The sequence below is a fragment of the Numida meleagris genome, chromosome 3, assembly GCF_002078875.1.
Source record: "Numida meleagris isolate 19003 breed g44 Domestic line chromosome 3, NumMel1.0, whole genome shotgun sequence".
NCBI lineage: Eukaryota > Metazoa > Chordata > Aves > Galliformes > Numididae > Numida > Numida meleagris.
The window spans coordinates 37542083-37564131 of record NC_034411.1 but is presented as its reverse complement, the minus strand read 5'-3'; the positions used below and the strand labels follow the sequence as shown (position 1 = coordinate 37564131).

Here is a 22049-nt window from a genome sequence, read left to right as displayed (position 1 = left end):
TAAGCCATAATGGTGGTTAGATTATCTTCTCATTTTGTCCGGCATTTTAATTACAACTGAGAGGACTTAACCCACAGAACCCGAAGATATAGAATTAATTCCTGTGAACAATTCTTCTGTAAAGAGAAAAACGGTGTTATAGGGAAGTTGAATAGTATACAGGTACCTGTATATACAGGCCTCATACTCTGACATAGCTTGTTTTTTGACTGAAGTATTTGAAGAGTGTATTCTTGGAAAATACAGTGTTACCTGAATAAATACAAGTGAGATTTGCCTTTTTTTTTTTTAATTTCAAAATTTAGTAACATCAGAATGTTATCCTTGAGAGAAGCTGCTCTGCAGAAATGTGTTCTTAAACCATGCTAAAATGAAATGCTTCCCATGACAGCAGAGCTAAATGTTTATTTGCAACTTGCGTGAGATGAAGACTTTTCTTAGTTGATCAATTCAGTAATCCAGACAGTCTCCTATCTGATGGGGCTGAAGTGAGTGCTGGCTTTACTTCAAATATGAAATTATCTCACTTCAGGTGAGCTCTCATTTGCCCTCTAAGGCAGCCCTTAGCACTCTCTTTAATTCCAGATGATTCCCTGGTAGATTACAGGTGTACATACTGAATTAATCCAGAATGCATTAAAGGGACATACAAAACTGAAACATGCATTTGAAAAGTTATTAAACAGTAGCAGAATGCTGTCTGTTGCACAGATGATACAACAGCTGATTTCTGGTCGCTGAGGTTAAATACTTCATTTTAACACGTGCAACTCTCCGTAAGACATCTTCCAGTGTAGAATGTTCAAGGTCTGCTCACTTACGCCTGTATGCCTGTGGACACCTTGAAGCCCAATCCCAGAGCATAAGTTAAGCAAACTTCATGCCAAACTAGTGACCAAATAAGTAACTGAACTTACTACAAGCAGTTTCATGCAGTTAAGCTTAACTCATCCACTTCTGGGCTGTTCCAGCCTGTAAAGTCTGCTGGTGAAATTTTTAGAGTGAATTACTCCAGTTCAGCTGTGCATTGCTTCAGTTACTATCACTGTTTTAATTTTGTCCTTAAACCTTTATTCCATTGTAAGAAGGAGAGTATTCAAGCTATTTTAGGTAAGAACTAAGTGAGCTTGAGATATTCCTTGAACTTCTGTTTTTTAACTGTTGTATCTCTCCTGGTATGTCTGGAAGGACCATAGGTCTGCTTCAGCACAGAATCAAACGTAGAGCCATAGAATGGCTTGGGTCAGAAGAGACCTTAAGGAATATCCAGTTCCACCCCCCTGCTGTGGGCGGGGTTGCAACCTACCAGCTCAGACTGCCTGGTGTCCCATCCAACCTGGCCTTGAATACCTCCAAGGATGGAGCATCCACAGCTTCTCTGAGCAACCTGTTCCAATGTCTCGCCACCCTCTGAATAAAAATTTCTTCTTAACATCTAATATAAATCTTTTCTCTTTTTGTTTAAAACAATTCCCCCTTTGTCTTGTCCTTATCAGACCATGCAAAAATTATCTTCTTTCTGTCTTTAAGCTCCAAGTGCTGCAGGGCCACAGTGAGTTCTCCCTGGAGGCTTCTCTTCTCTGGGGTGAACAAACGCAGCTCTCTCAGCCTTTCTTTGTAGGAGAGGTGCTCTCTAACCATCTTGTTGGCGTCCTCTGGACCTGCTCCAATGGCTCCACATCTCTGTGCTGGTGGCCTAGGTTTGGAGGCAGTACTCCAGGTGGGCCACCATGAGGGCATAGAAGAGCGGTACATACAGTTGTCTCCCTCTCCCTGCTGGCCAACCTTCTTTTGATGCAGCGCAGGATTCTGTTGGCCTTCTGAGCTGCAAGTACACGCTGCTGGTTCATGTCAAGCCTTTCATACAGCTCAAGTCCATATCTGTAGGACTATTCTTAATCAATTATTTTCCCAGTCTGCACACATCTGGGGTTGCCTTGACCCATGTGCAACATCCTGCACTTGGCCATGCTGAATCTCATTAGGTTCTTGGGGGCCCACTCCTAAAGCCTGTCCAGGTCCCTTTGGTTGATGTCCCTTCCTTCTATTGTGTCAGCTGCACTGATCAGCTTAGTGTCATCTGCAAACTTACTGAAGGGTGAACTCAATCCCATGTCTTGATAAGGCATCTTGATAAAGATGCTAAAGAATACCAGTCCCAAGACAAGCCCCTGGGGAACAACACTTGTGATTGACCTCTACCTGGATATATAACCATTGACTTCTGATGCGTATAGCATTCCAGGTTTCATGATTTTAGATTAGATTTTAGGCATATGGCATCCATCATTCTTTCCATCATCTGAACTCAATCACTTGCTCACAAATAAGCTATTTAAGTTTCTTTTGAGGACACTAAGGATGTGTTGTTAATACAAATATTTACAGATTTTGGGGGCTATTATACAATTTGACTACTTAGATGACTTTTGGTTAGCACTTCTGACATGAATTTCACCTCCATTCTTGGGTTTTCTGACTATATGAAAAGAGCATAATAGCAATGTTATGTTTAATACTAAGCTGCTGAGGTTAGTTTTCAGTACCTCTTAGTATAAAGGTTATTTCTTTTGTACTACTGCTGTAGAAATTTGCTTACAAAGAAATGTTATACTTTTACACAAAGCTATTCAAAAATATGGAAAACATGTAAGCTGAAAGTGTAGACATTTAGCTTCAATTTGTGGTACTATTGATACCTGGAACACAGCTTGAAATTCTCAGATCTGTAAAATGAGCTGCGGGAGAAATACCAAGGGAATCCTAATATGTAGTTATAAATGCTACCATCCTATTAAAAGAAACTTTGGTCAGATTTACACACAGTTTTGCTGTGGAAAGAATAAAGTTTTAAAAAAATGTTTGTATCACTTTCTCTACATGGTATGAACTAGACCTACACTGCAATTAGCATCTACTAAAATACAGAGTATACTAAGTTTGGAAATGCAGTTGTAATTGAAAATACAGCAGTAGGTGTAGTTTTTTAAACAGTATTTCCATATTCACTACATTTGCTATGATTGCTCATTTTAACATCGTACAGGACTATCTTCTCCCATTCTCAATTTTTCCTTGAGATCTGTATGAGAACAAATAAATGATTTACCATGTTGACTTCCATCTACACTGTCATATTTAAGGTTTGAACACAAATTCTTTGAGGAAGATAAAATATTTTTGCAGAAATGGTGTATTTTACAACTTCAGAAACATGATAAATCTCTTTTTAGGTAAAGAACTCAGTGTGAACAAAAAATTCTTAAAAAATATATTCAATTTCTTAGGTAACTAAAGATTGAAGATCATACTGATTAATAATCATGGGTGTGCAATGAGTTACTTCAAATGGTACTGAAGACATCTTAAAGTAACTATTTCTCTCCAATGGAGCTTTGCTCATTATTTATCTAAGTCATGGTGCAAACCATGGATGTAATCCTCCTACTGAATGCTCAGAATTTCATTCCTCTGCGAGTATGGTTTTTCTGTAACACTAAGCACTCAATCTTTTGTGCCCAAAGGATTAAATAGCATGTGCAGCTGAAAACTTGAGTTACTGGAATAGGGTTATACAGTTGTCAGTTGGATTCGGTTTGTAGTTGTATCTTTCATGATAACTTTTGAGAAGATTTTAATGTTAGAGAAACGTATTAATGTAATACAGCACATTCTGATTTCTTTAACAAATCGTTATAGAGGTATAATGCTATCTTTAATGACTTCAGTCATCAGACTTGCATTGATTTCAGAATGATGGAGTTCAACACAAAGGCTTTTATCTGTACTCCAAAAAGACATCAGAAGTCCAGTTATTGCATTGCTCCTTATCTTCTAGGTGCTCAGTAGAGAGCCTACAATGTATTCTTGAGTTCACTGTAGATAGTGTAGAATTAGCAAGTTATTTAAGCTGATAACTGTAGTTAAGACGGAGAATCAGAAGCTTCTATTCTGTATTTATTCTGACCCTAAATAGAACGACAGCTTAATAAATCAGATTAATCTAAGAAATGCCTTTCTTCCTTGACTAGCTGAAAACCATATAGTGCAGATAAATCACATCCTTATTAATTCTTAAGACTGAGGTTTCTTTTATTGCATGTCATGCTGGGTTTTGCATACATCCGTATGGTTTGTAAGGGTCTATATAATGCAAAAATTTCAAACATGAACATGACCAAGTGTTGCTGTCAGTAGTTCTGCTCCACAGACTGAGATTTGTGTATAACTAAAGTAATGGGTCATCACAGTTTGATCTTTTACTTTTAGCTGATTATCGTTGACTAGCGTACCACAATTCTTTGTTGTACTTGGTGACTATTAGTCTGTATCATTTTAACATTTTGGTATCAGTCTTTGGTGAAAAAACCTTTCAAGAGTACTGGATATTGGAATGATACTAAGAAATTTCAAGTCATAAGGCTGTTCTTTCTGATTAATTTTCAAGTGTGAAAACTGACAGCACGTTCAGTTGCAAATGTTATATGAGAGATCAATGTGCTCATTCATTCTGTGGAATAAAGAGCATTATGGAGGAGCAGAAAGGAAGTTTTTTCTCTGTAGAAGGTGAGTTGGAGCAGTGTCCTGTGTAACACTGTTGCACACCTGTAATTTTGTTTTAGGGGTTATTTTTTTCCTCCCCCCAAAGAGAAAGTTAATGTTTTTAAAAGTATGTGTTACACTTCACCCTGGAATGGATTTGATTTTAAAACATGAGAGAGCTGTCTTGTAGAAGGATGTAACAGGAGTACCTGGAACCCTCTGTCCTGTACATCTGACAATAGCTGGGCAGCTACTGCCCAGTTCATGACAGGTAATTTCTCTAGTTTATCTTGAAGCTTCATAGAGGCATTCACTTCAGTTCTGTTGTGATAACTTGCATGTAAGTGTTTACTGTGAAGAGAAAGCATTCTTATACTAGCGGGCTGAGAGTTTTTTTGTCCTGATGTTTTTGGCATTAGGTAAATAAGTAAATGTTCGCAGTTTCCTCACTCACTGTCACTCTCTCATGGTTTGTAGCTTGAGGGTGTGGTGCATTCTGTCTTTAAGAACAACGTGTAAATGATCTTCAAAATTATTAAGGAGCCAGAGTAACTCTAAAGAACATAACATGGCAGCGACTAAGAGATGACTATTGTCTCTCTTTCATTTGCATTAGTTCACTTAATATGTTAACAGAAGAGAATGAATTGTTAATTCAGGCTTTCAAAAAAAATCTGGCATAAAATCCTCCTGTGTTACTTCAGTAATTAAGAAAAGAGGTAAACTATTCATGTTAATATGAAGCTAGTTAAGAGATTAGAATCAAGCAGTTAAATTACTGAAAGAGAGACAGGATGTTCCACAGAAGGACTGTTGCTTAATGTACTTGTCACATGGAAAAGTGATGTGGTTGCACAGTTCTCAGGACAAAATTTCTTCGATGAATAGCAAATAGAAAAGCTTGAGTCTTTGATGAATATGTTCTTCTTGACAAACAGACAACTTTATGGGAAGTGAAATTCAATATTGACGAATAAAGGAAAGGTTATATTAGAATTATGTAATGAGCTGGTTTCTCTTTTAATGCATTTATACACTTAGAGTGCTGTACACAGCAGAGCAAAGGCTTCTGTTGAGCTTCTGGAGCCTCTTATTAAAAGCAAGCAAGGTACTGGGACAAGAAACGAGATGGAAAATAATCCCAAAAGGATCTTACTGCAAATCTATGTATATACTTTAAATAATCACTTTATAGAGATGGTGGACAAGGTGTCCAGTCTTTAGTTTTGCTCAATTTGTTTCTAAATGCCTGAACACTAAATTCCAGATTTAGTGAAGATTTTCCAAAGGAGAACACCACTTTGTCATCATTATTTTATACTGTACTCTTTTTTCCCATTTATTTAATTTTTATCTAGAACATATTTTGCATCTCTGAGAGCAGATGTTACTGTTTTAAGAGCTTGTATGAAGTGAAAGCACACTGTGTTTTCTGGAGGCTACTCACTTAGACTCTTTTCATGTGAGATAGAGATTTACTGCTGGACTTCAGTCCCTAGCTTCAAAATTTCAGATATCAAAACATGAACTAATTAGGTCAGTGGGCAAAGGGTAACAATAGATCTTTTGCAGAGAAAGTGGGATCACTGCAAGTAACCTCTCCTTTTACTCTTAAGCACCTCAATGAAAATTAACCCCAACATTTCCGTAATTTTCTGACATCAGTCATGTGGCACTTCATTTTTTTTATTAAATGCATGAAATATTAATAATATTTTCATTTTCCTAACTTTCTCTGTATTTGCATATTATATATTGTTACAGTGGTGGTGTTGCTTCCCAGCACTGCTCTTTGAATGCAAGACTTGATAACTTGCATTGAACTATTATGCAGACCAGTATTTAAAGATGATTAGGTATGGCATCTATTTTGCCTGCACTGCGTTGTATCTTTAAGCCATAAGTATTTAATATAGTGTATTATTTAAAGGAAAAAAAATCTTGCATTAAAGAAAGATGAAGCCTTGTTCTGAGCAGCTGTTTTGCTTTCTAGCACAAGCTATAATTATGCTAATTACAATGATAAATGTTCCTTTTAATTGTGATTTGTAGTTCTGTGTATCCCACTCACTATTTTAGAGAAAACAAATCCCATTTTTAACCACCTGAAAAGCAAATATTCATTTCACATTTTCTCTTTTTTTCCCCTCTCATGGCTCTACAGAAATTTATGATGAAGGTAAGCAAGTTAAACGTTTAGTACTGTATTTTCTGTAAATTCCCAGTTTCATTTAATTCATTATTCTTATTTTTCACATCAGCATCCAACTTCCCTTTGCTGAAAAAGAACATACTGAATTTTGTAAAAGTATGGATTTAGAAACTGCAGTGATTCTAGCTTGAATTGGGGTTATGACTTATTCAGATCGCGATGGCCCAAAGGCAGGCATCTGTGTCGTGGAGACAGAGCACTGGGCCAGCACCTGTCGTTCTCAATTCATCCTTTTTCTTTCTGTGAGAATGAAACACTATCTGGTAAACAAGCAATCTTGAGACAATGAGTAAGCAGCAGAAGTCCCTGTAAAACACTGGAGCATTTTGCAGAGCAGGGGCAGCATGCTCTTTCTTCCGTGACAAGACTACTGTTGTGAGTGGGCAGCCTGCTGGGGCTCAGGTCAGTGAGCAGGAGCTCTGCTTCCTCTCTCTCTTTTTTCTTGTACTTTTTTTTTTCCCCCTTTTTAACTAAGATAAGGAGTTTGGAGAAATTCCAGGCGTTCTAAATAACTGACATTTGGAATAGTTGGCTGGGATTTATCCAAGATATGCCGGTTATGCACTTTTTACTTTTTGCCTTCTAAAATGATTTGCTTACGATTTTCATCCCTTAGGAGCCCCCACTTCTGTGATATGTGATGTCTTGCTTGCTTCATTGTCACTCTGAGCTGGGGAGGAATTTGGGGCTAGATAAGCAGTGCTATTTCAGGCTCTGAATTTAATGACGTCAGAGGAGTTCTCTTAATATGACTCCTCTGCTGATCCATCTTTTCTTCCCACTTGGTTGTCTGTCTTATTCTTTATCTGTGAGCTTCCTTCTCAAGTGACAAGGATGACTCACATTCCTTGTATCATACAGTAACAGAAAAAGCTTTTCCACAGTCCTTACCCTGTGAAAAATGCCTCCCTCCTCCGCTTTTTAGCTCTAAAATAACTAGGCAGATTTTAAATAATTTCATCCATCTCCTCTGCAGAGAAAGAGGAGAAGGTGGTGGGAAGAGAAATCTTCACTAGACTAAGGGAGAAATCAATAAATTTTCTCTTGGGTAATTTTTTCCTAAATTGCTGTAAGTGCTTGAAAATAGGAGTTTGTAATGGAAGCGTTACCTCAGCCAGAATGTAAATGTTTGTTTTACAAAGAGAGCTCAAAACAGATTATCAATATTATTTATTTTTGATTTATTTTAACTGCTGTGTTGGCTTTTCATTGATGTGAAGTTCATCACTGTTGGAAAAGGGAAACATAAATGTAGTGCTGGAAATGCTAAACACAAGGTGCATCTGAAGTGTTTCTAATTATGTGAATGATTAATCTGCCTTCCAACAAGTCAATATTATCGAAATTGAGATCATTTAGCATGATGCTGGCAGAAATGTTTGTCATCATTACCAATCATTCCAATCTTTTTAATGCAAGTAGTAAAGTATCTGTGTTCTTAACTGAGTAAGACATACCCATGATTTTTATTGGCCTGTTAATTTGTTCAGGTGATATTTATATGAAGTATAATTACACATTGTACTTTTAAATCAAGGTAAACTTTGAAAACCTACATTTTATCGTAGCTCCTTTTTCTGTTCTTTGGCTTCGCATGTTATAAAATAGGAGGTAAGTGCCAACTGTACAAAAAAGAAGTGTGGAGTGTCTTTTGATTTTGTTTGTGTGTCACAGAGGTCATCTTTATTGAAGAGCAGATACCAGCAGAGCCATCAGCCATACTTATCTCCATACCTGAATTTTTGCAGCACTTACCGTTTTGCAGTGAATTCCTTGAATAAATGTAGCATAATGAAATAGTGATTTAAAAGGTGTGAAGACTACAACACGTATAGCATAATGTATGTATATAATGCCTTATTAAACTTCCTGTTATTGCCTTTCAACATGTTATATAGGCTACAGTGAGACAAGGAAAGAGGCTTTAAATGGTGTTGAATATGCCCTTCAGCACTGCTGTTACTTGAGATGAGAGAGGTGAAGGAATACATTAGCACAATGCTGTGTGTCAGTGAATTGATTCACTTGACATCTTTAAATTCTAAGTAGCTGCATGCTATGGGTTTGGTGCCAGCCTCTGGAAATGGCAGTCCAAAGAACACAGTAATTACATAAGGGTCTCATTAGCATTTATGTTTTTATGGAAGAAGAATTCCCCGCGTCTGTGTCTGGATGTTGTTACTTTGGAAATTCTGTCATCTTCTCTCCAAATATTTTTGAAGAAAACAAATATTTCTGTAAGCAAGGAGAACATGGAAAACTCTTTGGCTCACACTCCATAGCTTTGTTTGCAGTCTTTTATATTTGCACCATTTTCAAGTTCTCCAATGCTGCTGAAGATGTTATTTCTTAGCATTGCTGTTCCAAGTGCGAATTGTTTAGTTTAGCCTGACTAATCTATAGTGACTCAGACTGTTCCTACACATTCTGATTTCACCACCACTTTGGGTTTTCTAGACTCTTTGGTCTAGACCTCACCACAACCTCCTATCAGGGAGCTGTAGAGTGCATCAAGGTCTCCCTTGAGATTCCTCTTCTACAGACTAAACAATCCCACTTTAGCTCAGCTTGTGCTCCAGACACCTCACCCGCTTCGTCGCCGTCCTCTGAACACGCTCTAGCGCCTCAATGTCTTTCTTGTAGTGAGGGACCCAGAACTGAACACAGTACTCGAGGTGCAGCCTCAGCAGTGCCAAGTACAAGGAGATCATCACTTCCCTGGTCCTCCTGGCTGTACTATTACTGATACAAGTTAGGATGCTGTTGGCCTTCTTGGCCGCTGTGGCACACTGCTAGCTCATGTTCAGCGCAGCATTGATCAACACCCTCACATCCTTTTCCTCTATGCAGATCTCCAGCCACTCTGCCCCAAGCCTGTAGCACTGCATGAAGGAGACTTTCTCTGTTTTCCAGCTAGCTGTTGCCTAGTGTCAGGACAAAGCTCTTATGCTGATTCAGTGTGAAAAACATTAGACACTGATATAACTGTGGGGAGTCTCATAGGGCACTTACCTGTGGTGGTCTCTGATTCTGGTCAGCTTGTAGGATTGGATCTTCACTGCTGGTTTTAGGTAAATTGGTCAATAATAGATTAAAAAATGCATTCTAATAATGGAATGAATTATTTTTACATTCCTGTGGAAGCATCATTTTGAGTATCCTCTACAGAAATGGTTGGAGCATCATGCAAAGGTTTTTGCCTAGAATCACACAAGGATGCTTTTAGAAAATGAAACATCCTTCCTTCCCGTTCCTCCTGATTCCTTTCAGTCTCTATCCAGGTTCTATCACTTCATTGCTAATTCTGCCATTGTGGAAGTTTCGTTCTCCTGAGTGAGGACTCAAAATCTTTCAAGATCTAAACTCAAGATCTTTTAGTGCTTTTCTTTCATCTTGCAGGTTACTAAATGGCATCCTTTCATTTGCTTAAATATCAATCTTAAGTGATTTTATATGAACAAAGTACATATTCCTCACATTATGCTTTTCTTTCTAGGGAACCAGTTGAGGTCACATGCTAGTATTGGTCTCCTACTTAAAAAAAAGTTTTATTTGGCTCTTAATAAAAGGCATTGATGTCAACAGTCTTGCATCTCTGGGCACAGGTAGATTCTGGTTAGGAAGAATGTACACCAGGGCCTAGCATACTTTCACTCAGAATGCATGGTTGATGATTTTTTCAAACCAATCCTTGTAATGAGACCTTCATTTCCAATTTGATTTCTTTTGCTAATGGATCAAAACATAATTTCAAATTGTATTGACTGCTCATGCATGGAGAACGTGACAGCTCCCGCACGAGACCCAGAGAATGGAATTTGAGAGACTTCCATCTGTGGTGGCTGCAGTTTTCTGCTTGGTATTTTTATGATCTTGTTGGTGTTCAACCAACCCCTATACGAGTTCAAAGCAGGAAATTGTGAGATATTCTAAGTTTAATTATATGCTTCTACTTATGCTATTAAATCTAGTGCCTAGATTTAGAGGGTTTTTTTTCCTCGTTCTGAGGTTTTTATAGCCGTAAAAATGTTTGTTGGATGTATACCACATAGCTTCATAAGACTTAGAACACTTCCTTGGTGGAGATAATAACATTTTCACATTTTCTGGTAAGTGTTTTTATGGCTGTGTAAGGTGTCCTCTGTTTGACGTGTTGTCTCCAGCATCTGCTTTTAGTTAGTTAGAATAGTTGAACATAATCATTAGAAACAGTTAGCTTTTCCCCTCATTCAAACTTGTCAGGCTGATGCTTAAAAGTAGATTTGCAATATCTTTATTTAAAATACTAAGTTGATATGTTTTAAGTCATTGCATCATTACTACATGTTGCAATTTAAGCTGCTGTTAGCATTTTAAATCTGTGACAAGAGTAAATTCAATGCAGAAATATGTTCCATAATTATCTTTGGAAACAAAATATTAATTTAAGCTTTGTTTCAGAGCCTTGCTCCATTTTAATGAAATGTAAATACCTGATGCTTTAAAAGACATTGTTTTACTACTGTGCACTTACGTCATATTTGAGACTTTTAACTTTATCCTGCTATATTTGCCTTGGAAGATACTTGTGAAGAAAAATGGTAAGCATATTACTTCCTTTACTGTGCAGCTACTCTTAGCTGTAATAAAACTTCAGTGCCATGGAAATGGTTATGTAGTATTTTTGGAAACCCATTCAGAGCAATACTGAATGGCCCTAAGCTTCATCTGGACCATTTGGTCTAATGTTTAATTTGGCTAAGTCTAGGGCACAGAGGAAATACTAGGCAAAGAAACTGGTTGAAATTTACCACTGCTGTCAACTATATAGATTGGATATTTTTTAGGGCTTACTACTGATGTCTTGTAGTTTATTGTTCAACTGATTTTTATTCTTTTTAACTTCTTTCTTTTTTGTTAACTCTATCAAAACTGTAGTTGCTTACAATCTGATTTTTTTAATGTCGTTTTCCCTACAGCACATACCACTAATTCCATTCTGCTGTTACAGGTTCATCATGAAAGGAGGTCTTCCAGACAGTAAAAACAATTAGATAATTCTTAACAACTCACTGTTTTACCTTGTTCGATTTTCTAAAGAGTGTACTTAAGTTCTTATTTTGTTATGACACGTTCAGTGCTCATGGTTTAAATTGCTTTCTTGGTTGACTAAAATTGTCTGAAATATCACATATTGATGCAAGTGCATTTCTCAGGCATTGTAGTTCTGAATAGTGTAAGTGTTGCAAAAGATTTGTCTGTGCATGCACAAAGCATTGGAATTACTTTCTGTTTGAAGGAACATGCTTTCACATTTTTGTCTTTTGCTGGTATATCCCTGCAGCTCTTAGCTTTTTTTTAAATCATTTTTTATACCTTTGGGGATTGTATGGACATGTGAAGAAAGAAGCATTAGCATTGGTTTGCAGTAGTATACTCACTGATGTAATAAATCTTTTCTCTAGTAGAAATTAAGCTGTTCTCTTGAAAAGAAAGGTAATGTCCTTTTGACTAAAGATCTCTTTGGATGTCAAAGGTATTCACTAATTACAAAAAGTTCTCAGTACAAGTGAGATTGCCAGGAGCACAAGTGGCTCCAAAACATTTGTTTAGTGTACACTGAATAATTTGATGCAGCTTCTCACGAATGGACCCATGCGTAGCAATGCAACGATAGTGGTGCAGTTGCAACTGTGAGAATTAACATCACTGAAATACCTGTTTCATTTTGTCACATGATAATGCGTGTACATATGACTGCTGAGTACAAAATCATTATGCTCTAATTTTCAAATTATTGGTGAATAAAATCCCAAGAAAAGCATTCATATAATTGATATTCCTGAGTGGGCATAGCTTGTAAAAATTTAATGGATTCAGTCCTTGAACCCAAATATATTTTTCTACATCCTACTTTTATTCAGGGGAATGTATTGCCCAACTTAGAAATGACTCTGAATATTTTGAATTAAAAGCACAAAGCAAATCAAACTCATGATAGATAATGTGGAACATTTACTTGTAGTAATCTGTGCAGGATAATTTTAGGAGGTATTTAATAGACATGAAAGAAAGTCATCTGTGTTTGCAGGTGAAAGTAATTTGAATGAATGTCTGAAATATTTGAAAGCTTTTTGTGTAAAGAGTCTACAAGGAACTTGTAAAAGAAAATATTGTTTTAAATATAATTTATCTGCCTCCAGGAAGTCTTATTTTCAGTGTCTTCTGAAATTTCATTTTTTGAATGCTACTAGAAATTTGCTTAAACTTTGGTGGTGTGCTTCAGAGGATCATAGAATATCCCAAGTTGAAAGGCGCCAAAAAGGATCATTGGTTCGAACTTTTGGCTTCACACAGGACTACCAAAAAATTAAACCATGTCCTTTGTACTGGCATGTTGCATCTTTGCCATAGAAGTCCAATTATTAAATTTTATTTTGTTTAGTTTCATTTCACTTAAATTTAATTTAAAAGTTTACAGTTTACACAGTTATAGAAAATTCAGTTCTCTATAACATTCTAGATAGGAATGGATTCTTTGGACTCTTTCAGTAGACAGTTATGGCCCAGTAACTACTTACTACACAGTTTCTGGCATAAAAATAAATGCTGAATATTAAATAGATACAAAATGAACCTTTAAAATAGAAAAGACTCAGACATGTATGTAACCTGGTAGTCTTCAAAATGGAAACCAGTTTAATAGTCCTAGCTTGCTCTTCCATTCTGTCCTGAATTTTTCTGTGTTTCATTTTTTTTCCTTTTTCCCTCCGTGTATCTGGTTTGATTATAGTTGCCTCTCAGAAATGTTTAAGTGGAAGATACTTGAAAAGTTTTTTGCAATTTTTTGTTTTCTGGCTAAAAAATGGGAACAGCAAACTCCCTTGAATTTTTTAATGGGTAAAAATCTTTTTAGATAATTTTTTGCAAGAGGACTAAAATAATATTCTTTAAAGAAAAGCCAGCTCCCCATTAACTGACATTTTTTAAGAGGATCTTTTTTCTGTTTGTGTAGAAATGGAGTGTTTAGCAAAATAGTTGTTAACAGATTGATATGCCCCAAAGAAGGGCAAGTTAAGAGAGCTGTGATTTTTCTACGTTCCTCTCAGATTTTGCACAACTGGCAGCAAAATCTATATGTATTATGTCAAATTCATGGCTAGTAGCATAGAATAATTTTGACAGAAATGTTACTGATATTTCAGGCTTTTGTCCATATTAGTGATTTTATTGGTTGGATGGCTATGCTTGCTGTTGATAAAGCATCTGGATAAATCTGAAATATTGGTAAGACAGTATGTTCAGAGTGATTTTTCTCCACTTCCCCATGTGATATGAAGCAGACATTCAGCTTTCTTGTTTGGCACTGTGGTCCTGACATTATCAAATGTCTCTGTCCTTCCTTGTAGAAAATGCTGCGGTAGTAATGGTAGTTCAGAGCTAAATCTTCATGTCTTACTGTCGGACTGTGTCCATGACAAAGACTCTGACTTATATTCCTTCTTAATAAAAATCACATCAGTCATTCTTCCAGAGAGATTGCTGCAAGTGTCTCCCTGCATTTTAACTGGCATTATAGTTTGTTCGAAGTCAAGGCATACTTTGTGTCCATCAGGATACTATCTTCTCATTAAAGATGAAAGCCGTAAATTCTTGGCAGCTGCTTTTTAGTTCTCTCTCTTTTTTCTAACTACTTGCTTTTTCACAACCTGTATATATATGTTTCACCAAATAGCTCAAAAATCATCAAATATTATGTTAACGGATAAAAGTTAAGAAAAGACCATCAGTAAATGAGGAAAGGAAATCGTGGGTCGTCAGCAGAGCCATTCAGTGAGATTGGTCTTCAGCACTGACCTGAAGATGCCATAGAGATTGCATAATATGTCTCTTTCCAATTTATTCTGTAATTAATCTGATGCTCCATTCAAACACAAGGTCAGCCTGCTATGATAAAAGAAAGGGTATGAATGCTCTATGAAAGACGTTAAATTAGGTGTCTTATATGAAAGAATACTCCTTGCAGGTAGATTTAGAAATAGTTATCTATGGATGTTGAAGAGCATGATGTGCACAGTGTTGTGTATGGTGATCAGGTAAATATGCATTTGAACTCTTATCACTGTCTTGTCAGCCAGTCTCTACTCCTGATTGGTATCAGTCAGCTGCATCTCAGGTTAAGAAATTTGTTGATCATCAGCAAAAGCTGGAAGGTTGGCTGTATTTTAATGAGATTATTTGTTCTTTTGAGTGTTTAAACTGATTGTAGATAAAGCAGAATCCATAAAGAATTCATTGTGGAAAAAAATAACGAAACAGTTTCTTGAGATAATTTTTATTACCGTAATTTGTTTCAGAAGAGATTTATATTGTGCTGCTCAAGTGGAACATTTATTTAAACATTATTTCTGAATTTTCTGAAGTCTCCAAATTCTCTTGAGTTAGCTTGGATGTCTTTGAGCAGTTGTCTGGCCTAGCAGAAAAAGAATTCTGTCTAATAGTAGGTAAACACTGAAGACTAAGCAATCTGGAAAATGCTGTTCCTAAATGTGGTTGATAAATAATTAATATTTTCTGGTAAAGCAGGGACAAGAAGCTCCCTTGGAAGATCTCTCTGTATAAAAATGAGGAAATAATGAGAGATTTAGTAATATATAACAATGTAGAATGTAGTACAAAGTACAACAGAACTGCAGTTCTCTGTGGACTTTCTGCTTTAAGCCCAAGGAAGAAGGATTCAAATTTTTTTTTCAATATATTTTATACCTGACTTGAGACTGGGCACAAAATACAGCATTTTCCATCATTAGTGACTTGAGGAACTCTAAATGGAAGAAGTCAAGAGCTTTTAGATATGCTTCTCAAGATTCTACCTAGGATCTGTCCCAAGGGCTTTATATGTTCTGACTAAAACTCACTATATTCAGAGGCAATGATAACTAAGGTGAAAACATTCAAAAAGCTACATTCTTGAACTAATCTCTGGGCAGGATTTTTTTCAAGAAATACCCTTCTTGGTGACAGGGCAAATATAAATTGTCCAGAGATTGATTTTTTAAAAAATTATTTTATTTTTATTTGTTTATTTTGCAAAAGGCCTGACTTTTTTCCAATGTACCAGTATATTATTTCTTTTTCAGTCTGCACAAGGTGGTGGTCATCGAACACTACTCTATGGGCATGCAATCCTGCTGCGCCATTCCTACAGTGGCATGGTATGTAACAGGATTTGATAGCAGCAATGATTTGTTTACTGTATGAAAGCTATGTTTGACAGTACCTAGACCGTTGCCATTTATTGATATTGGGAGAACTGTTCACATCAAAGAGGCTTTTTACCCTTGGTTCGTGGAAATGTTTTTAAAGGATAGATTCCTGGAAAAATGAAGTCATTTCTCCATAAGTGCAGAAATGAAGTCCTGCTCCATACTGTTGAGTTCTCTGCTCATCAGTCTATGCTGAATTGATACTTTCCCATTGCTTTTCACTCGGATATTACAGATTGCATAAGCTGTGACTGAATCAGCAGCTAGCTGGCAACCTGTTGGAAATAAGAGTGGGAAAGGAAATTCCTTCATGCTCATATTTTGCCTTACTTTTCAGTTCCTTGAAGAATTATATGGTTTCAGAACGGCTTAACTATGGATGAGTCTTTATGGAGCTGAACTTTGATGTAACCAGCTCCTATTTCCACTCTTAGTATTCCCATCTCAGTGGAAAGGTAACCTGGATAAAGTCTCAGAGTTTATTTTAGAACATATAGCTTGATCAAGTCTCCTTGAGAGCCATACAGACTAGCAAGCATTTATTTATGTTCTTGATAGTAACTAACTGGGGTAATTTAAGAATTGCTGTTGTGTCAGCAGATTTTTATATTGCAGCATACTATCAGACACTAGTGCAGGCACAACAGGTGATGTGTGCTTCTTTTTCTGTTAGTATCTATGCTGCCTCTCAACATCTCGATCTTCAATGGATAAGCTGGCCTTTGATGTAGGACTGCAAGAGGACACCACAGGTAACACTAGTTTAAAAGACTATATAATGAGGAATACCTTCATTCTAAAAATTAGAGACCTATAAAAATGTATAAACAACATAAAAATTAAGAATATTTCAAGGGCTAAAGAAGCAGAAGTTAATATTTTTGTCTTTTACACATTCTATATCTTTACATTTTCTAATATATTTTGTAACTTATTTTTTATGAAATAGAAACATGTGTATTGATATGTAAGTATAAATTTTTTACAGTGAATATAGGTAAAGGAAAATTTTCAAGTTGTTGTGGCTGTAGGAGTCTTCTGCTGAAATTTTTTTGAACTTGAATTATTTTTAGCAAAGATTCTATTAATGTTTAAGAGCCGCCAGTGATATGGATTTATTTGTACGTTTGAGAGCAATAGAGCTTCTGCTGCTGCCATCATTTTGGCTGCTTAATTAGAAACTAAAGGGTTTGCTCACTTTTTAAAGCATCGCTCTAGCTAAGATTAATATCAATAAAAACAATTAAGTGATTCCAAAGTGAGATAGCTTTTTCTAAGAAGTGCACTTTTCCTGCAAGGAATGTATCTGAAAACAAGGTTTATCATGAGAATTTGTGACTTTAATACTTGAAAATACTGCAGGGAATTACAAATAATAACTGTCAGTAGAAATGGAAGAGCATAATTGAATGTAGATTCTATTTTAAACATTATTTTAGGTGCTTTTTTATGTGTCGTGGTGGTGTTCTCCGTACTGATGTTTTTTTCCCACATCTTTGTCGTAGTTCTCAGTGAAATATTTTTCAGTCTTTTTCCCAGAACATGATGCACCAGGAAAGTGACAGGGAAATTCTTTAGCAAGGGTAGCCTGGACTGGGTTGCATAGAAAACATGGAGAGCCTCCTCCTTGCCCAACTCTGTGATCTCTGTTCCAGAGGTCTTGCTGTCTGCATGGTCGTATTTTTCACCCTTGAGTTTCTGGCAGGTTGATGATGCAGAAATGATGCTAGTCATTGAAAACACATGGACACTTGTTTTATCCAGCTGAAAACTGGGTCAAAAATTTAAGACTGAGGTAATTGCAAATGTAATGACAGTACCCTTGGACTTTCTTCCCAATTTCTTTCTCTCTTGTTATTCTACAATGATACAGGTGAGGCATGCTGGTGGACTATCCATCCTGCTTCTAAGCAGCGATCAGAAGGAGAAAAAGTGCGTGTTGGAGATGACCTTATTTTAGTCAGTGTCTCTTCTGAAAGGTACTTGGTAAGTAGCATAAGAATATCTGAATGGTGTCTTCTCTGTAGAAAAACAGTTAACAAAGTTATTACACTAAAATTTAATTTACATTTTAATCTCCACAAAGGTATAGATTAAGGTTTTTAAACTGGTATTTGACAACATGTTGCAAAAAAATGCACTGAGTGTCTGTAGAGTGAGACACTGATATGTACGTGATTTGATTTGTGTTCATTTAAATAATGGATAGACGTTGAAACATTTTCTAATGAAGAAAAGAAGAAAACATAAAGAGGAATCTTCCTGAGTTACATAACTGAGGTATTAATAGTCCCTATTAATGTTCTGAAGTTCGCAGCACTGTCATATGAATTAAAACACAATACCAAATTTTTGGAATGTTTGGAATGGTTTTTAAAAGTTCTGTATGTTCTTAGGATTATGAATAGTATAGCATATAATACTACTGACATGCCATAATTAAAATACTTAAAATGTTACTTGAATGAATACTTTATTAAATATAAAGAAAGTATTTTAATACTTTGAGTTAGCTGCCTTTTATCATTGGTTTAAATAACTTTCTTCCTCATCAAAGTATCTCTTCGGCATTTCAAGACAATTTTTTTTTCTGTATTCTTAGGTTTGTAAATATTTATATTTTAAAATTATTTTTAATTATTTTTAGGATAAGTGTAATTAGATTCAGTGGAAAAGCAACTTACTCTGGACAAAATTAATGAGAAAGTTAATTCCTGAAAAATTTTTATTGAGAGATACTGAATTTCTTTCAAATATCTTGAATTACTGAATTCACTTTCTGGAGTTGAATTTTGCTCCAGGTCATTTCTCTATGCAGAGATATGCCTGAACTTGTGCTCTCTACCCTCTAATTTGTAAATCAGCTCAGTCTTATCACCTTATTAGTTAGAGTGTCTCTTGTAGCTGTTAATTCTCAAGGCTGTAACGTGTACGTTTACACATAGAGACCTGATGCTCGTGGTGCTGACTGCAGGGACTGATTTCCTCAATACAGTAAATTTTTACAACTCCTGTGGTGTTAATTTGAATACGGCATCTTCCATGCGAAATATCAGCATTCTCAAATTATATTTTCACTGTAGAGAGAAACTACACAAATCTATGTTCTTGATATTTTAAGCTCTGTATTATAGTCTTAAAAAGATTTATAGCTAAATTTTAATGAATAATTATTACAGCAGTTTCAATTATTCAGTTTTGATTTAATAGTAAGAAGGTGGAACTGAGCAAAATTAGTTTTGCTTTTACATTCACTCCCACATTTTTATGAATGTGTGTGTTTACAGACTAAATAAGTACTGATGAACTATAAAGTTTCACAATCCTAAAAATATGTGTTTTTACTACCTACTTTGTAATTATATTAGCAGTAAACAGAAAAGATGACGAAGACGGAAGTACCCGGTTACCAGTTAATGAATACTTTTCATGAAAGGTGTCTCTTAAGCTATTAGGCTTAATCCATTGGGCTTCTGGTCTGCAGATCTCAAGTCCACAAGAAATTGTGAACTCAAAGATATTGACTGAATGGCATGTCGTGGTTTCCTCCAGAGCACACACCATCCTTGTAGTTTGTTTTTATTTTTTTCCCCAGCTACATTAGATTGCTCCAGTGCTATTTCCTAAAAATCTTGCTGCTTCAGTGTAACTTTATTGGAACACCTGAAAATGAGTAACAATATTTTGGGCACATACTTCAGAAATAAAGTCACATTTAATCTTTCCCAAAATTGTAAAGAAAGCTGATTGACTCTCACTGGCACTAAATATAAACATCTAGTTTTCATTTTCTACAATGTACAATTGAAATGTCACAGTAATGTATGGAACCAAAAAATAGTCTTTTACAAAGTAATCACAGTATTTTCATTTGGAGTGTGGTAGAGTTTAATAGCTCCTATGTTCTGTAACCCTTAAAGGAATGTAGCAGCTAATACCTTTCACAACAGCTAGGACTGATGAGGTTGTTTTTATAAATCCAACTTGACATTGAGACCAAGTAGTCTCAATTGGATCCAATTAAGGAAAATTTATTTCTGATGGTGAGGAGTTCCTCAGATAGATCTCTTGACAGAGACTGAAGTTTGTCAGGTTTCTGAGGGTTAGGTTTAGATACATTGTGTACTTACAGTTAAAAGCTCAGGAAAAGGTAAGTCTTATATCAAACCTTCTATGTCATAGTGTTGTAAGGAATGCAGTTGTAATATCACAGTTTTATATTGCAATATTCCTCTCTGTTTCCAAGCAATTTGCTATCTCTGAAGTGAAACAAGCAAGAAGACAATCTTGGGGCAAAGACTTGAATGCCATAATAACAGATGAATAGAGTTCATTCACGGGTCATGACAACTGCTTTTTTCAAAATGTAGCGAGAATGTACTTTAATTTGTATAATACAGAGTGAGCAAGAGAAATATATCAGCCCAGTCAGTATAGAGCAAAGAGATATTTTGCTATCAACAGTGCTATCAAAGAAATTTAAGCCAAAATTCTTCTATTTCAATTCTTGAGGTAGTGAAGGCCCAGGAACTGATGTAAAATTTCCAGTAGGTTTCCCTTTCTTAGGTATATTAGCATGTAATGCTACACTGAGTTTTGCCTATGCCTATTGTTAATTACACATCATGATAGCTTTCAAAATTGCCAATTTTGAAAAGTTTAGAAATTAAGTTAATTTTAATTTCAGTCAAATTCATGAAATATATGGAAAAACAATAGTTCTAGTCTTTTAAACATTCAAGAAGAGTTCCTTAGAAATGAAACCCAAATACAAAATGCATGATAAAAATGAAAATTAGTAGCAATGAGGTTGGTGATATTCAGGCTGAGAAGTTGGGAAAGCAGGGAAAAGAATTAAACTTTGAATTCACAGTGCAGAGGTTTCAATAGCAGGCAAAAATTCTGGAGTGTGTATGTAGTTGGTGTCCTGACTCTAATGCTGATCTGCAGCTATGCTATGCAAATGTGCATTATATGAAAAGGCTTTAATATTTATCTTTAACTTAAATGATTTTTTTAACATTGTTAACTAATGCCTTATTTCCTTTGAAGCGAAATCTTAAATATTTTTCTTGGATTAAGTGATGACATTGTTCCCATTCAAAAATAGTATCTTCTAAATTGAAACAAATTACTCAAAAGACAGAGCCCATAACTATCATCTGTTGTGAACAACTGGGCAGGTTCCTGCGTGATGGAAAGGCACTCCCTCCTTATTCACTTGTGATGACATACCATTTATTTCCGCTCTAAGTTTAAATTCTTTTATTTATTATCAGAGAATTTGGACAGCTCCCTCTCATAAGTATCTGAAACATTTGTTGGTGCAACAGGACTAGGTAACACAGCAACCCCACTTGCTCAAGTAATTTCTTTTTTTTCCCCAAGGAGTATGTAGTAGCTGGATTTTGCTACGTTATGTGTGAGAGCACAATTCCATCCAACTTGTAGTTATAAAATAGGAAAAAAGGACGTTTTAAAAATCATTTGAGTCTGCCTAAACAAACCTGAAATGCGTGGAATAAAGGCAATGTGAAGCTGCTCTGTTATGCTGATTGTAATGCAGTTCCCACGGAGTCTTTATACCATTTGAAATGTTATTGTGGAGGCTGGTAGATCTTCCCCGTTATTAAGGTTGTCAAGCTGTTCTGCCTTATAAAACGCTACTGCCAAGTGCTTATAATCAAGTGCTCAAAATGTCAAAATTCACCAAGTAAAAACAATAGCATCTATTTCTTCTTTTGTTTTATTTTTTTAAAATTAATCTGAGATTTTTTTGGGTTCTTCCAGAAGAGGTCAGAAGACACTAAGGCTGAAGACTGGGATGGAAAAAATAATTCACCTAATTAAGAAAATTCATCAAGTTTTCTTGAAAACTTTGAGCATCCCATGCTTTCTAACCAAAATTTGAAATTAGAAAGGGTCATCTTGATATATCGTACGTGTTTTTTGATGACTAGGAAGAAAAAAAAAGACCTCCCTGTTGCACTTAAACATAAGAAAGAAACATTCTGAAATACTGCAGTTTTATCTTTTAGTAGGTAAAAGTC

The 22049-nt window shown here is 35.8% G+C and overlaps 1 protein-coding gene across 6 annotated transcripts in view; it reads left to right on the top strand.

The window, feature by feature from the left end:
- Positions 1-22049, top strand: part of RYR2 (ryanodine receptor 2) — a 364829-nt gene that overhangs the window by 123414 nt on the left and 219366 nt on the right. For 3 of the 6 annotated variants that reach the window (XM_021391071.1, XM_021391070.1, XM_021391076.1), the window contains exons 5-8: positions 6707-6721; positions 15874-15948; positions 16673-16751; positions 17873-17985. In XM_021391071.1, the coding sequence (XP_021246746.1) occupies positions 6707-6721; positions 15874-15948; positions 16673-16751; positions 17873-17985 (282 nt within the window). The remainder of the gene's footprint in view (positions 1-6706; positions 6722-15873; positions 15949-16672; positions 16752-17872; positions 17986-22049) is intronic. The other 3 variants (XM_021391077.1, XM_021391074.1, XM_021391073.1) reach the window with 1 other exon arrangement.